General features: G+C 49.9%; 1 protein-coding gene across 4 annotated transcripts in view; it reads right to left on the reverse strand.

Annotated features, from left to right (window-relative positions):
* The window catches only part of Col15a1 (collagen type XV alpha 1 chain), a 110,963-nt gene that overhangs the window by 63,968 nt on the left and 30,720 nt on the right, over nucleotides 1-16,275 (reverse strand). For all 4 annotated transcript variants that reach the window (XM_076845767.2, XM_076845766.2, XM_076845768.2 and 1 more), the window contains 3 exons: nucleotides 5,963-6,510; nucleotides 4,821-4,895; nucleotides 3,291-3,371 (listed from right to left, as the gene is read on the reverse strand). In XM_076845767.2, coding sequence (XP_076701882.2) covers nucleotides 3,291-3,371; nucleotides 4,821-4,895; nucleotides 5,963-6,510 — 704 coding nt within the window. The remainder of the gene's footprint in view (nucleotides 1-3,290; nucleotides 3,372-4,820; nucleotides 4,896-5,962; nucleotides 6,511-16,275) is intronic.

The following is a 16,275-nucleotide window of genomic DNA, read 5'->3' on the forward strand; positions in this document are numbered from 1 at the left end:
CATAGGTATTCAGAGGTTGAAAGGGCATGGAAATGCTCAGCACACCTTTATTTTCAATACACCAACATCCCATATTCTTACTGAAAAAGCTGCATGAGGAGATAAACAAAAACAGAAAATAATCAGTTTAAATACCAATACCCAGAGAAAAATCACTTGTCAATTTTATTGTCATGTAAAATCTCCAGGGTGAGGGTGGGAGTGATGGCTGCAGGGAGCTGGGCCTTGAAGAGTGAGCAGAGTTACAGAAAACAGGGCTAGAAAGAAGGGTTGACGAGTTCAGGGCCTGACAACCTGAGCTTGGCAAAGGCCCAGGGTTGGAGAAGAGGCGGGACAGAGCCTGAGAGGCAGGGTGCAGGAGGGGATGGTGAGAGGGGCTTGGACCAGGAACTTGCAGGTGAGCAGCTCAGGCAGGAGTTTTTACTGAAAGACCCCCTCCACCTGCCCCACCCCCTTCCCTACCACACACACTCTTAGGCAGAGGTGACTTGGATGCAGCCCCAGGATTGAGAGGGATATTAATTCTTATTCATCATAAAACAGAACTTTCCAGAAATGTAAAAGTGGAGCCCATAACTTCTCATACACAAATTTGCCCCTTCACAAAAAAGCCAACTCAACACAAGAGACAGGAATGAGGAGAAAGGCAAGGAGGGACTGATTTTTAAGTCCCTGACCCGGCAGACAGTCCACGGTTCAGTTCAACGGTTATGGCTCATGTCTTGGAAGGTGCAGGCAGATAAGTCAGAGGATGGGGAAGTGAGCTGACAGAGACGGGAGGGACCATCTGAGGTGAAGGGGCAGATTCCCCACCTGGAGGGGTGGCTGGGAGAAGGAGCCGTGGAGCCCTTCCTGGAGATGATAACGATAGAAGTCTCAGCTCTGGGAGGTACTGGGAGCACCCCCCACCCAGACCTGGAGACCGGGCTGTGTCACCTCCAGGCTGGGTGGTCCCCAGGCCAAGCTCTCATGGCTCCTTTCTTCTGTGCCTTCTAGAAAGTAGATTCCAAAACACCTCCCTACAGACAGGGCCTAAGGAAGTGTGAACACTTGGCCAAACGTGAACCCTGCTCTCTCCTAGCAAATGCCACGGCTTGGATGGAGGGGTGCCCAGGGGAAGGATCCTGAGGATCAGAATGGACCAATCAGGGTCAGGACCGCCAGGCCCAGAGCCATGGAGCAGGGGCAATCCTCAACCACAGAGGGCAGCCCTGGGGCTTGGCAGCCTGTGGGCACCAGCCACCAGCCAACCAGGAAGCAGGTGGCAGGAAGAGGCCCCAAGAGGAACGGGCATCTGTGCGTGCCAGGCTTTCCTAACCCTGAACTGAGCTCATCTGAGGCCTCATCTCCCTCGCTCCTTGCAAGAAGCCCATCACTCCACCAACCCCAGCAAGCACCCCCCACAAGCTGCCGGTGCCAAGCACTCTCCCAGCATTCACCCGAGTCCAAGCTTAGTGAGGTTACCTGACTTGCCCAACATAACTTAGCTAATAACCAGAGAGCTGGGATTTGACCCAGTTCTGACTATAAGTCCCACACTTAGTAGGACTCTTATCTGCACCAGTTCTCTTAAAATCTTTAAGAAAAGTGGGGTGGGGAATCTGAGAAAGTGTTTGGGATGCCCTAGAGGCCACCAAGGCCACCAAATCACCAGCCACTTTGCCACTTCTCCAAGTCCTCTGGGAATTTCTCTCACAAGGCTCTTGGCCGATGTGTGACCTCCCTCTGCCCCTGAACCTGTGGTACCATGTCCTGTGAGGGGGGCTAGGCTGGGGAGTCTGTCAGGCCAGGCTCAGGTCCTGACTCTGCTACCATGTGTCCTTGGCAGGGCCACCTGGCCTCCTGGGCATCCCCATGCACATCTGCATAGTGGGGCTTCTGCTGCCTCCCTGGTAAGGTAGTTGCAAGAAATAAGTGACATCCTGTGGGCAAGAATGCTAGGCCCGCAGTGGGTGCTGAGAAATGCCACTTCTCCCCTGCCTGGCTCCAGAGCTGCCTGGCTCCTCTGACCCCTCCCAAGCTCCCATCCCTGTGACCATCTCACATTCTCAGACCCAATTCTCTTTTCCTGTCCCTCTCTGAGGCTGCCCTGGGTTATTATCATCTCTGCCTGAGATGGCCTCTCTCCAAATGGGACTGGTATGCTTGGGTCAGCTTTAGGCTCTAAGCCCTGAGGGACCACTACTTTGTGCCCTGCTGTCCTGTGTCCTGGACGAGCAGCCCAAGGATGATGGGTGCAGGGGATTATAACACTGCCCAGAGTGGCCACCCTCCCTAGTCACCAGGTGGGCAGGCCCACTGGACCCTTAAGTTCCCCCATCCCAGACAAGAATGGACCTCCATTCTGGGGACAGACTTTCACAATCCTCCTGAGCCAGGAATACATGGGTGGGCATCAGGAGACCTGCGCCTAGGCACCCTTGGCCAGTTTCTTCCCCTCTCTGGACCTCAGTTTTCCCATCTGTATTAGGAGCAGTTTTCTGTACACTCCTGTACAAGAAGTGACAAGTCCCTCCAGCTAACAATTACAGTCCTATTCCACAGCATCCACACCCCCGTCACCCTAAGTCTAGAGTTTGCAGCCTCTGCCTTGTTGACACCTCTCCCTGTTTCTTCTATAAGAGATGAGCTCACAAAGTCAGTCAGTCCAGAGGAGGTTGCTGGAACTTTCTGTACTCAGTAATGGAGATGCTCCTTGCTAAATCACTGAGCACAAAAATAATTCGGCCACAGGCCACAGTGGGCATTCCCAGCAGGCAAGAGGCCGAGCACCAGAAGGAGGGCAGCCCTTCCCATGGGGCTGGGGTGGCTTGGCAGCTCACAGGAGTGGGGCCCCACTGTGCTCTGGCAGTCCTCACAGCTGGAGTGGAGGCCCAACTGTGCTCTCTCCTAGCAAATGCCACAGCAGTCATCGTTCAGAGCCACTTCCCTGGAGCCAGGCACTAGGCTGAGATGTGCCCCTGCTGACACCTCTCTCTCTTGCCACAGCCTGGGAGAGAGGGCTACCACTGTTGCCGGTCTGGGGAAGGGCAGCTGAAGTGCAGGCAAGCTGAGAAGTGATCCAAAGCCACAGTAGTGCACGATGCCTGCCCTGCACAGTCCTCTCATGGCGACGCATACAGGGGAACCAGGAGGTTGCCAAACGCCCACCGGCCAGTGCCCTCCTGGCCTCCCCAGAGGACCCCACAACTGACCTCACAGATCTGAAAGCAGAGATGTCAGATCCTGGGCCCTGGGCACTAGCCCCCAACAGCTGACCCAGCTCACAGGGAGCAGCACTCCATACTCACCGGGGCTTGAGTGTGAGTGACGGCCTCTAAGATCTCGGCCACTGTGTCCGGGTCCTGAAGCCCGCTGCCCTCTCCTGATGCCTGCGAGGAGACAAACCACATGCCCCGCAAAGGGAGCCATTACATAGGAGCATAGCAATTGGGACAATCAGAAACTAACAAGACTCTTGCAGAGGAACTATGAGACGTGTGTGCACCAGGGTACATGGATACATGCGCATGGAAATGTGCACATGCATACAGCACAGGGATCGTGGAGTTGAAGGGGCAGCCTGTGTGCCTGTGTGTGGGTAACTATTCTCTTTCTTTCCACTTTTCATTGCTCAGACAAAGTCCATCAGTTTTCAGTCTCTCTTAACACGTCAACTTCCATTTTGTCCAGATCTCCTTCATTCCCACTCTGGAAGACTGTCATCGGAATCCCACTTTAGGAGCCATTAGCCCTGAAGTAAGACTTCCTGTTGTTACCTAATCTTCGTAATTAGCCTCCTAAAGGCAGCCAAGCAGCCTGTGCGCTGGGATTTTGCAACTGAACCTTTGCTCTCGGGCTCTTGGGTTGTTTCTGTTTCTTCAGTATCAATGGCAGTGCAGAGATGAATGAGTGACAACACGTAAGCTTCCCTTTCTTCCGGCTTCCTATGACTGCCAGGCCAGGTCCCAGGCTCAAGGAGCACAAACATTCAGACAGAGCCAAATTCCTCCTCTGCATGGCTTTCCAACTCCATCAATACCTGCTTCCTTTTTTAGTTCAAAATTAATGAAATCAACCTTATGATTTGTTTGGAGACTGACACCACCCAGAGAGCAACAGAACTCCTAGGGAAACGCCTCCCGCTGCCTGCCTCTGACTTTGGCATCCTGCCGTCTGTCCCGTCTGCCTGGAAGGGCTCTCAGACAGCCTTCACCCTGATGTGCTCCCAGTTCCTCCTGTTTTCTCTCCCTGAGCCCCCTCCATGCTGAGTCGGGTCTGAGGACATACTCAGTTCAGTCACTGCCTCTGAGTGTGTAAGCATGTGCAAGAAGCTGGGGGAGGGAGATAGTTCCCAGGTTATCCTTCCCTCCCCAGCCTTTATCTACTCTGCTGCTCAGCAAATCCTGAGGGAAGGAAGGAGGAAGAGAGGGAGCCATCTTTTTTCCCTTCCCCCCCACCCCACCCCCAACTTAGGAACTGATTCCCTTGCCAGGCATAAAACTAATCTAAATTTAGGTTCATTTTTATAGGAATTTACACCCAGAATATCTTAAACTCTTAACTCTGATTTTAGAATCTGACACTCTCCTTGGCAGGGAACCTGGAAACCAGGCCATTGACTGCACAGCCATGGAAGAATTTAACACCTTATAAGACGCACAAACCCCCATACCAAAGAGATGGCTACAGCTCTTTAAAAAGTGAAATAAAGCCAAAAGCCCAAAATAGGACTTGGGGCAGCGCCTGCCAAGATGAAAGGTTTCAGAGAGTCCATGACACTGGGGATGACGGATTGCCTGGGCGCCCGGCGCTCCCTGGCCGAGCATGCTGGGGCTCACCGATGATTCCTGGGCTTCGCACACCTCCTCCGGAGTTCGGGGGTCTGAGTGGATGATGAGCTGCTGGATGGAACCCTGGGGATAAGCAAAAGGAAGCGGAAACCATGGGTCAATTACACATCCACAGCAACTCTGGTGGAAACGGGACTGTTTGTGTCATGGAGAATAAGAAGCACAGCTTACTTCTTGGACAAAATAATGTGAACCTCCCTTAGCTAGAAAGACCCTTGGAGAGCTTTGTGCTCAAGCAGGGCCTACCACAGCAGCCTTCTAGCTGTCCCCAGGGCTCAGCTTGTCAGAAGCAGGCTCTGAAGAGCCCATCTTCTTCTCCCAGAAAGCCTTTCCTCCAGGTGGGTGGCCTCATCCCAGGAAGAGCCTCCGCAGCCTCTGGGCCTCTGTGCTCAACGGCTCCCCGACCTGGCAGCTCATTCTCCACCAGACACTCAAAGTGGGCATGGGAAAACTGCCTGCCAGACTAACTCCTTACCCTTCTCCAACGCCTCCCACTGTGTACAAATAAACAGAAACACCACTCCATGCCTTTGCTGGCTCAGTAACCAGGTGTCAGTAAATACCTGTGGGAGTCAATGAATCCTCACAAAAACTCAGGGATTTTCTTCAGAATGGCTTATTCCTAAAAGCTCATTCTAATAATAGTAAAGTCCGTTTGTGTATGTTTTGTATCAGGGCCCACGATCCAAAATGAGAGACAGTTACTTCTCACTTTGGTATTCTAGATTAGGCCTCCTCTGAAGAAATTACTTAAGTAATTTCAAAGACGTTCAAAGATAAAATCGTTTAAAGATATAACCTTACTCTTGATCATGGCTTAAAATGTACAGAGTGCTTCCACATATCTCACTTGATTCTACAAGCCTGTGAAACAGGTTTTCTTATCTCCATGTTCAGATAGGAAAACAGAGAGACTTCGAGAATCCGATAGTATCTGGAATCAGCAGGCAGAGTTTAAAAGGGAGCCCTGGAGCCCAGGGATTTGGGTTCCAAGCCTAGGTTCCCCCCACCCTAACAGGCCTGCCTTTTCAAGAGCAGAAGGGTAAACCAAGAATAGCACCTAGAATCCAGTGCATGGGGCATGGAGGTCCCCGGGCCTCCTTGACCTGTAGGAATGGACTTGAACTCACCGTGAATCTTTCCAGTCCAGTGGCACCTGCGTTGCCCACGAAGATCCCTGCGCTGGGCTCGAAGGCCAAAGGCCGGGAGGACCGCTGGAAAAGGACGTGGCTGTGCTCCTCGCAGTCCACCAGGAGGGTCACTTCCTCGCCCTGGACGATCACAGCAAAGCGGCTCCACCTGTTGGTCATCACAGGCACGGAGAAGGCGGCAGCCTCCTGGGACACGTGGGAGCCGGGCTCGGTGTAGTAGAGGATGACCCTCTGGCGTCCGTCCTCCACGCCGGAGAGCCGCAGGCCCAGGTAGATGACCTTCTGGAAGGCGTCGGTAATGGCAAAGAGCACTCCGCCGCTGGGGCTGCTGGGCTTCACGGTGACACTGACCGCGAAGTCCCTGAAGAAGGTGGGCGGGATGAGGGTCCTGGCCGGGCGGCCCACGTTGGCGCCAGGCCCGAAGCTGTAGGCGGGAAAGCCACTGTAGCCCGTGACAAAGGACACAGATGAGGGCAGCGGGACACCAATGAGCTCCGTGAGGTCCAGATGGCTCTGGGAGGCCAACTCTACAGGGAGAGAGAGGCCATAGTTTGACCTGCGCACTGTTATGCTTGGAATCCAGGAAACTGCCCAAGCTACCTAGGATTCCCCAGGAACCCACTGAAACTTCACTGTAGAAATTGTTTTCAGAATTTTTTTTTACAAGGCCCAGCACGATGGCTCATGCCTGCAATCCCAGACACTTAGAGGGTGGAGGCAGGAGGATGGCAAGTTCAAAGCCAGCCTCAGCAAAAGTGAGGTGCTAAGAACTCAGTGAGACCCTGTCTCTAAATAAAATACAAAATAGGGCTGGGGATGTGGCTCAGTGGTACAAGGCCCCTGAGTTCAATCCCAGTACCCCACCCCGTCCCTGCCACAATTTTTTTTTTTTTTACAAAAATCCACCGGATGGAATGCATATACGTTGCAACCTAAAATCGACAAATATAGGTAAGTAAATATCTGTAACATATAATCTTCATAAAACATTATACTGGCTTCTAATACTTGCCAGGTCCTTGAATATTTTCCCTTCTGTTTAATTATTATTTTTTCTTTTATTAAAAACATGTTGACAATAACCTACTAAATTGACTTCAACATCCACTAAGAGGTCAGGATTTGCAGCTTGGAAAACATTATAAGTAATTCCTTGAATATTGCCAGAATACAAGATGTTCCTCTGCTAATGTGGGGATTTCTTTTCCCACTGTAAAACTAGATAGGGTTGTTTTGTTTTGAATGAGGCTTAAGTGCCTCAGGATGTAGAGGGGAAAGCAAGGACACAGTAAAGTGTTCCCAGATCCCAGAACAACTGAAATTCACATCATTGTCTCATCACCCTTCATCGTCACCATCATCATCACCACCACCACCATCTCTCTACACGCCCTGAACCACCTCTTCATTCTGGACCAGATGCTGCCCTAAGCACTTCACATACTTTATTGAGATCATTTCATCCTCATGGTAACCCTATGGGGTTAGGTACCCTTATGCCCACTTTACTTGCAAGAAAATTGAGGCTTATAGAAGTTAAACACCTTTGCTCAAGGTAAGTTCCATGCAGGATTCAAACCCAGAGCATCTGATCCCAGAGTGTGTGCTCTTAACTACCACACCTTTTGGGGAGAATTGATAAAGCACTCTTATAGTGAAAAGGACCCCAAGGCTTCAGGCGAGTCCTTGTCCATACAACATGGTGCCGGGAGAAGGCTGCAGGCTGGCCCACATACTCCTGAGCTTCTCTCCAAGGAGCCCCAGTGAGATGGGAAGGCAGGTCCTAGGGAGAGGTATACAAGTCCGCTGCAGCCACAAAGAAGGGCAAGCGACATGCTTGACCTTGGAAGCAAAGTCAGATCCAAGGATTTGACCTGGGGAGGAGGCCTCGGGAGTGCAAGGATCGGAGTCCAGCCGTGTCCTGCCCTGGAAGCCAGAGGGCAGGGCAGAATTACCTGCTGGCTACCTGGGCTACAGCCAGAGGCCAGAGTGTCCCCTGAGTGTCCTCTGGGGACTGGATAGGTTGACATTCAGAAAAGACCAAACCCACTTCAGGACACCGTCAAGTCAGGCCCTACCTGTGCAATCAAGCTTGTTTCTAGTTTGCCACCTTGTCATGATCTTATTGGACACAGCTAACTAGCTGTGTGACCTGGGTGAGTCAAACCTGAGTGTGAGGCAATGGTATGGTCTCCAAAGATACAGGCTATCCACGCAACCCCGTCAAAACCAGTAGGGACACAATAAACATTCACTACGCTTTCTTTTTTATTACATCTTCTCAGTGACTCCAGGAGGTGGGTGGGCAGGGATTGTCACATACTCTGTGCTGAGATGGAGCCTGCCTCTGCCCTTGAGCTCCCCATAAAGAGTAATAACTACTGTGTCTTTACTTTTACTTTCCACAGCAGCCTGGGAGCTAACTGCTATTGTCCCATTTTACAGATGAGGAACTGAGGCTTAGGAAGAGGAAATGACCAGGCTGCACAGCTGAGTGTCAGGAGATCTTGCAGCAGTGGCTGCAGAGTTTCTCTTGGTTTACTGCTACAGCCTCACTGAGAGGAGGGGTCTCTGCAGGGTTCTGTGTGGGGCTCCAGCTTGTCTGCCTGCTAAGCTGAGGACCTGGAGCAGCAAAGAGGAGGGAACGGCATCCCCAAGGGGTCCAAGAACTCTAATTCCCCATGGAGGTCACACGTGTTCCCACAGGATGGGAGAGAGACACCCTACTACTGTGTCCCGCCCCCACCCCATAACACCCACAGAAAAGGTGTGACATACAGATGCAATTATCATGAAGAGTTTTTGTCAATACAAAATAACATAAAGAATAATCAGAGGCACTTAAAAACGGTTAAAATGGCAAAAGCTTATGTGTATTTTATTATAAAAAAACCTAATTAGCTTACAGAATTGTGAGGGTTAAATGAGATAATACAAAGTGCTTATGCGTGGCACATGCTCAGAAAATAGTGGATATCAGTAAAATCATGGTTATCCTCCTCTTCCAACTTTCAGATTCATTAAGGAATCTCAGCGGTCACCTGATACAACCTCTCTCTAACATGTGTTGGTCCTGCTCTGTCCAGCATGGTAGCCACTAGCTTCATTCGGCTACTGAGTGCTTGAAATGAGGTATTCCTAACTGTGGGGTGCCGTAAGTATAAAATGTAAATTGGATTTCAAAGAGTTCATTCAGAAAAAGGAATGTAAAACACCCCATTAGTAATTTTTATACTGATTATGTGTTGAGATGACAACTTGGGAAAATACTGAGCTAAATGTAGAAAAAATTTTTAAATGTTATGAAGTTATATGTTGTGTATTGTGTGCATTATGAGTATGTAACAACAAATCTCATCAGTATGTACAACTATAATACACCAATAAAAAAAACTACGATGAGGAACAGGCATGGCCATAGTCCTCTTAAGGAAGAAAACACTCAGTGGATCCTCTGGTGTGCTACCTCCTGTCCCACCCCTCTGCTGAGGCCCCAGTGTAGCTATACTCTCGGGGATTTGGCGTTTATTCTTTGCTTGGGTGTTTACTACATGAGGATGTATCTCTAACAGAATGCGAACTGCTTTGCATATTTCTAAACTTCACAAAAGTGTTGGCGTGCTGTGTGTATCCTTCTGGATCTTGCTTTTTTTTTTTTTTTCCACTCAACATTTATTTCCTTGTTGACACACGTGGCTCTGGTCTTCTAGTTTCACAACAGAATTCTATGGAATAAATAAGCTACAATGGATTGTATGACTTTTCGGGTGGTGGAGAGCAAGGTTTCCACCACTATTACAAACAATATTGCTTCAGACTTCTTCATGCTCATCTCCTTCTGCTTACCTGTGCAGGTAATTCCCCACCTGGAGGTGGATTACTGGATGACATGGACATGTGCGCCTGCCACCCCACAGAATGCCACTAGGCTGTTCTCTGGAGCAATTGCACCGTTTTATGTACCCACTAGCAACACGTTCTCACCAACATTTAGGGAGACAGAAAGATGCCACTTAGGAGAGGTCCGTGGGGCTTTTCAACTGCAATGATGACATTTACTTTTTGAATGAGGTGATGTTCCGAAGAAATATTCATGATACTATCTTTTTTTTGGTACAGGGATTGAACTCAGGGGCACTCAACCACTGAGCCACATCCCCAGCCCTATTTTGTATTTTATTTAGAGACAGAGTCTCACTGAATTGCTTAGTGCCTCGCTTTTGCTGAGGCTGGCTTTGAACTTGCGGTCCTCTTGCGTCAGCCTCCTGAGCTGCTGGGATTATAGGCGTGCACCACTGTGCCCAGTTTCATAGTACTATCCTTTCATAGTACTATACATTTAATGGAAAAGATTTCATAATAGAGGAAAATGATTACTCCCCTCCTCAGCAAAAGAGGACACATCAGTGCCCTTCTTAGAAGCCTTCTGTGGCTACCCAAGGCCCCTCCGGGTCAGGGCTCACAGGGCTGCCCCATGGCTTGAGACCCTTTGTGGTCTGGACCCAGCATTCTCCCTGCCCTCCAAGGTGCCTCCACACGGTCCCTGAGCACCCGGTGCTGTCACAGTTCCTCCACTTCTACCACAAACGCCTTCCCCTCTGCTGCCCACACCACCGACCCAGTTATTTTGCCAGAAAAACTCCTGCTCATCGTTCAAGACTCAACCCAGGCCTTGCCTCCCCCCAGCAATCCCCATCTCACCTCCCACACCCACGCCCTCTCCTGGAACTGCACTAGGGGCTCCCTGGTGCACTTCGGGTCCTCTGTCACAGCTCTCAGCACACTGCATGGCACTGCTGGGTCACTTGTTCCTCTGTTCCTTACACCACGAGGACAAGGACCGCAGTATTCATCTCTGTGCTCCTAGTACCCAGCCCGGTGCAGACGAATGGATGAACAAGTGGATGGAATGATGGATGGACGGACGGACAGACAGATGGATGAAAAAATTCAGTCCCCTCATTTTTTAAAAAACATTTTATTCAGTTGTAGATGGACACGATACCTTTATACCTTTACTTTGTTTTATTTTTATGTGGTGCCGGGATCCAACCCAGTGCCTCACGCATGCTAGGCAAGCGCTCTACCACTGAGCCACAACCCCAGCCCCAGTCCCTCATTTTATAAAACACTAACACCAAAGATTAATAGAGAGGACAGGTCTGGGGCCATGAACTCAAATGTGGTTCTCACTGAAAGCTTGTCCTTTCCAGCTCACGACTTGCTTTAAAACAGAAATGAATTTTAAGTAATTTGGTTTTAAGAACCAAACTCCAAAAGGCATAAGTTAAAGCACTGATAAATTTGGTTAAGTTTGACCATATAGAAATAAATTTATGCATAGCAAATAATAATACTAATGATAATTTCCACAATGTCAAATAAAATCCAAAACTTGGGAAAAGCATTTGCCACATATATCAGACAAAGCAAAACAAACAAACAACAACAATAAACTGTCATTTCCCTACATATTCAAAGCAAAGGAATGAGCAAGAGAGCAGCAATCCAACAGAAAAATGGGCAAAAAATAGGTGATTGATCCTCTCCACAGTAAAATAAATAAACAGGGCTTTTAAATATATGGAAATATTTGACCTCATATTGAGAAGAAATAATGAGAACAATACATATTAAGATTACAAAAGAGACCATTTTCCCTATCAGATTGGCACAAATCATAACGCCGGATAACATCCTAGGACAGGCAATAAGAGGCTGTCCCATTCACTGCTATTGATTGCTATCAGGAGCATAAAAATCAATGTGGAGGAGACAATGAGACAACATTTATCAAAATTACAAATGTACACATATTCTTTGACCAACAAGTTAATACTTCTGTGAATTTTTAAACAAAGTTCCATTAAGGAAATAAAAAGCCTCACATAAGAATATTCATTGAAGCATTATTATTGTTGTTGTTTTGTTATTTAAGCATGAATCCATGCTTATCAAGACCTCTGCCACTGAGCTCCATCCCCAGTATGGTTTAAAATTCACCTAAAATGCCCATTTCATGGAATGGTTAAGTAAATAATAATTTACAATATAGTCATGCAATGAAATATAATGCTGCCTTTCACACGATGTGATTCCTTGTGTATTAATATGAAGCAATCAACAAGAATAATTAAGTAAACACAGACAAAAATAACAAGGTACAGAAGAGAATCGCTACCAGTTACCTAGATATATAAAGTATATATTAAATATGTAAGTGTGTAAAATAGATGTAAATACAGTCACACAGTGTGTAACAACATTCTGGTTAACTACCAGCTGCACATAGGCGGGTGGTCCCCTGAGATGGTGTTGCCTGGTGATCATGGCCATCTTAATTTAAGCTCACACTTTGCCGTTCCCACAAGGACAACACTGACTAAGGACAAGTTTCTCAGAATGCACCCTGTCGTTAAGCGATGCGTGACTGTGCATGTATTAAAATATCTCAGGAAGGATGCTCAAGAAACAGGCTAGAGATGGTCTCCAAGGAGGAGGCTGGTGGCCGCCAGATAGGCGACTTTCTGCTAACGATGCCCTTTCATGCTTTTTCAGTATTACACCCTCTACGTGGCATGAGAAATAAAGACAACAGCTTATTTTAAGACATAAACTCCTTGTGTCTGCTTTTAAAAATTTAAAAAGCTATTCTTTTTGTTTTGCCTCACTTGGATAAAGCACATCTTTGTATAGAAAGAAAGAAAAAAAAATGGAAGTGGGGGGGGCAAATATCCTACTGAGATTTATTTTTCCCCTCCATAGTTTACAGATAAAAACAAAAGCCATGAGCACCTTACCAACTGCTCTGCTTTCTTTTTCCTTATCTAATCCAGTAAACAGTGTTTCCTCCTGTTCCTGCCTCTTCTACAGAGAACGGGAGGGAAGCCCCTATCCCCTTTCTGGTGGGATGCTCTGGATCTGGAACATTCCTAGCTCACCTGGGGCAAAGGAGTCCGAGGTTCACATCCCGTGGCTTGTTTCCAAGAGGTGTCCCTAGGGATTTTAGGGCCAGGTGATGATTCTGGAGACACAGTGGAGAAAGACCTGATGGGGTCCCTCTCAGAAGGCTGCCCAGGGCTGCCCAGGACACATACAGGTGGCAACTCTGGGAATTCCTATTCCCAGAAGTTGGTGTTAAAAAAAAAAAAAAAAGTTTATCCAACATCCTTGTTTTGTAGACAAGGAAGCAGATGATCAGGGAGAGAGGTGCCTGACCAGGAGACCCAGCCAGGAAGCAGCAAATGGAACAGAAGAGCCAGGGTAGACCGGGACTTGGAATCACAAATCCCCAGAGCTGGTACTCTCCCTGGCCCTTCCAGGTACCAGCCCTGGGCCAGCTGGAGAGTGAGCAATGGAGTCAGAATGCAGAGGAGAATACTCTTAGGGTTAAGGCCCAGCCTCTGCCCTTCGCCAAATATACAGCCCTGGTGTGGAGGCTTCCTGGCCTCGGGGGATCTGAAAAGAAGACAGGTGGGAAGTGCAAGTGTTCCACAAATTTACTGATTGGTTTGTGATTCGATATAAAGATATGAACTTCACAAACTAAAGTCTGCAAAGCCTTTCTGACCCTTCTGTCCCTGCGCCCAGGCCCCAGACATTCCAGGAGGACAAGTGGGCAGGCACTGGGCTGCAGGCCTTGTTTCCTCTGGCTCCAACAAGGGAGCTGAGCCTCCCATCTAGAGGAAGCCCAGGCCAGCTCCAGACCCTGGCTCCTCCACAGGCACAGCCCCATGGTGCGGTATGCAAGGAGCAGGAGCGACCCCTGGCCTGGAGTGACCCCTGCTCAGGCTGGCCTGGGCCTGCTGGCTCATTTCCCCTTGGCCTCCAGCAGAAGGGCCACCTGCTCAGGCGGCCACCAGAGAGGCAAGGAGAAGCCAGGGAGCCAAGAGAAACAAGCCCAGCAACTAGGGCCATGAGCTTGTCCTGGGATGGCTCTGTGCTGGGGAGGATGGGGAGGGTGGAGAACACAGCTGGTGGGAAGACAGCCCGCCATCTTGGCGGGGGGCAAGACCTGGAGGCCAGAGGACACTGCTGGTGGAGACTGTCATGGAGAGAGCCTACAGATTATAATACCTACCTCATAGGACAGCTGTGAGCCTTGAATACAATAGGATACCTAAAATGTTCAGCACACTGCTTAGCACACACAGTGCCCAACAAATGGTAGCTACCATTTTTCTATTATCATCCTGCTATTTCTCCATACAATTGTCATACTAGAAAACTGAAAGGATCCTGAGCAAGTCTTAGCTTTCCCACCTCCAACCTTTTGTGTGTGCTGTTCCTTCCTCCTGGGAAACTGCTCCATAGACCTAGCTTCACTGTCACTCGCCTCCTTCATGAAGCCTTCCAGGATTCCCCCTCCTGCTAGACTGGACATCCTCCTTCCAGCACACTGCCCTGATTCTATGTAGCATGCATCACATCACATCATAGGGGGTCAGACTCCCAACATTCTTGGAGCTCCTTGAGTGTTGGAGTTGGGAGCCAACCCTGCCTGTCTCCCCAGCACCCAGGCTCTGATCCTGAGTGTTGAGTGGCTGAACTGAATTAACTTCAGGTTCAGAGTCCGAGGCCCTGGTGAAAGTCAGTGAGGTGAGGCTCCAACCCCACCCCCAACAACGACATTACTGCATGCTCATTCATCACCTGGGGATCCAGGCTGCCTCCCATGTCCCAGGAAGCACCCAGCCATGGGCAGTGAGACAGTCCCAAGCAGGAGAGACAGGACTCAAGTTCAAGTCCCCGTTCTGCCATTGACTCTATCTGTGCTCTTGGGCAAACTGCTCCTTTCTCTGATCTCAGTTTCTCCATCTGCTCAGGATTAAACAAGAAGGATCCTCAGAGCTAAGTCCTCTGTGACATTCTGTGTATCTTCATGGCCTTCAGATACCTCCTGGGGCTAAAGATGACCTCAGTCTTATTCTTTCACTTCATTAATATATAAGAATAGCTTCATGTTCAACTTCTCCAAGTCAGGAATTTGATGACACTAATAAAGCCCCAACACGTGCCTCCGGTAGTGCTGGAGTCATGGAGCTGAACCTGGTGTGTGCTACCAGGCTCACTTCCAGGTGACAGTAGTCGAAGCCTTCAAAGGCCCCCCAGTACCTTCAGCATGGGGTAAAAATCCTAATAAGCCTCTGCTCCATCTCCTGTCTCCACCCCCTCCCTGTTTGTCTTCACTCACGCTGTTCCTCCTAGTGATACCACACTCCCCCACCTTCTCATTGATGAGTCCCATCCCCCTGCCCCCCTGCCCTGCTTCTCAGGGCACCACAATGCATGGGAGCCCCCACAGCCTCAGGCACAGCCCCTCTTCTAAAGACCCAAATAAAAGCCTGGCAGGGGCAGGCACCCAGCAATGTGGCCTCAAAGAAAGGAGACAGATGCACTCAACCTGGACCGCACCAGCTCCCTCCCGCCAACCCCTGGAATCTTTAGTTCAGACAATTTCAGGGTGGCCCCTCCCCAGGCACAGGGAGGAGACATCAGACAGCTTTAGAGGTGGACCAGGCAGAGGAAAATCTGAGCAGTCCCTGCAGGGTGCGACTTTCCTCCCAAGGGTCCAAAGTCAGTTTCCATGGAAACCAGAACAGACTCCTAGCAAATGAAAAAACAAACAGGGCTGGGTTCAGGTTCCCCTCCCACAGGGAAAACAGCGACCTGGCCAGAGGAGGAGGTGGAGAACGGGAATCCCCGCCTCTCCGCCTCTCTGCCACAGGCTCCGGACACCTGGTGCCCCCCGCTTCCCCATCCGGCCTCGGTTTCCCCCTCCGGGCAATGAATGGGCTGGGTCAGCTTTTCCATCTGTGGGGTCCTGAAGCAGGGCTCAGGGCTGGCCTGGGCTTTGGAGCCTTGTCTCCGCAGGGAATTCCGAAAAGCTGCATCCCACAGATGATCGTCTGGGACCCAAGCCCAGAGCTCGCGCTTGTTAACATTTAAGGACCCAAGAGGCTAGGGAGCGTCCCCCTGACTGCCGGCCAAGGAGGGCGCGGAGAGCCCCGACCCAGCACTGGGGAGGGGGGACGCCCGCCACCGCACGACAGCGGCCCCCAGCGGTCTCTCTGGGAACTGCGCCTCCGCCCACCATGGGAAGACTTCTGCTGAGCTGAGGGGCACTGCCACTTGCCAGGGCAAACTGCGGAACCGAGATTCCAACAGATGGTCAGAGGTCTGGAAGGGACCCAAGGGAGCAGGTCTGAGGTCATGCGGTGGGCTGTGGCTCAGTCAGGCCTTGAACCCAAATGCCTGCCCGGCCCTTCTTTCCCTAGGTGGGATGCCTGGGT

This window comes from Callospermophilus lateralis, chromosome 2, assembly GCF_048772815.1.
Source record: "Callospermophilus lateralis isolate mCalLat2 chromosome 2, mCalLat2.hap1, whole genome shotgun sequence".
Taxonomy (NCBI): Eukaryota; Metazoa; Chordata; class Mammalia; order Rodentia; family Sciuridae; genus Callospermophilus; species Callospermophilus lateralis.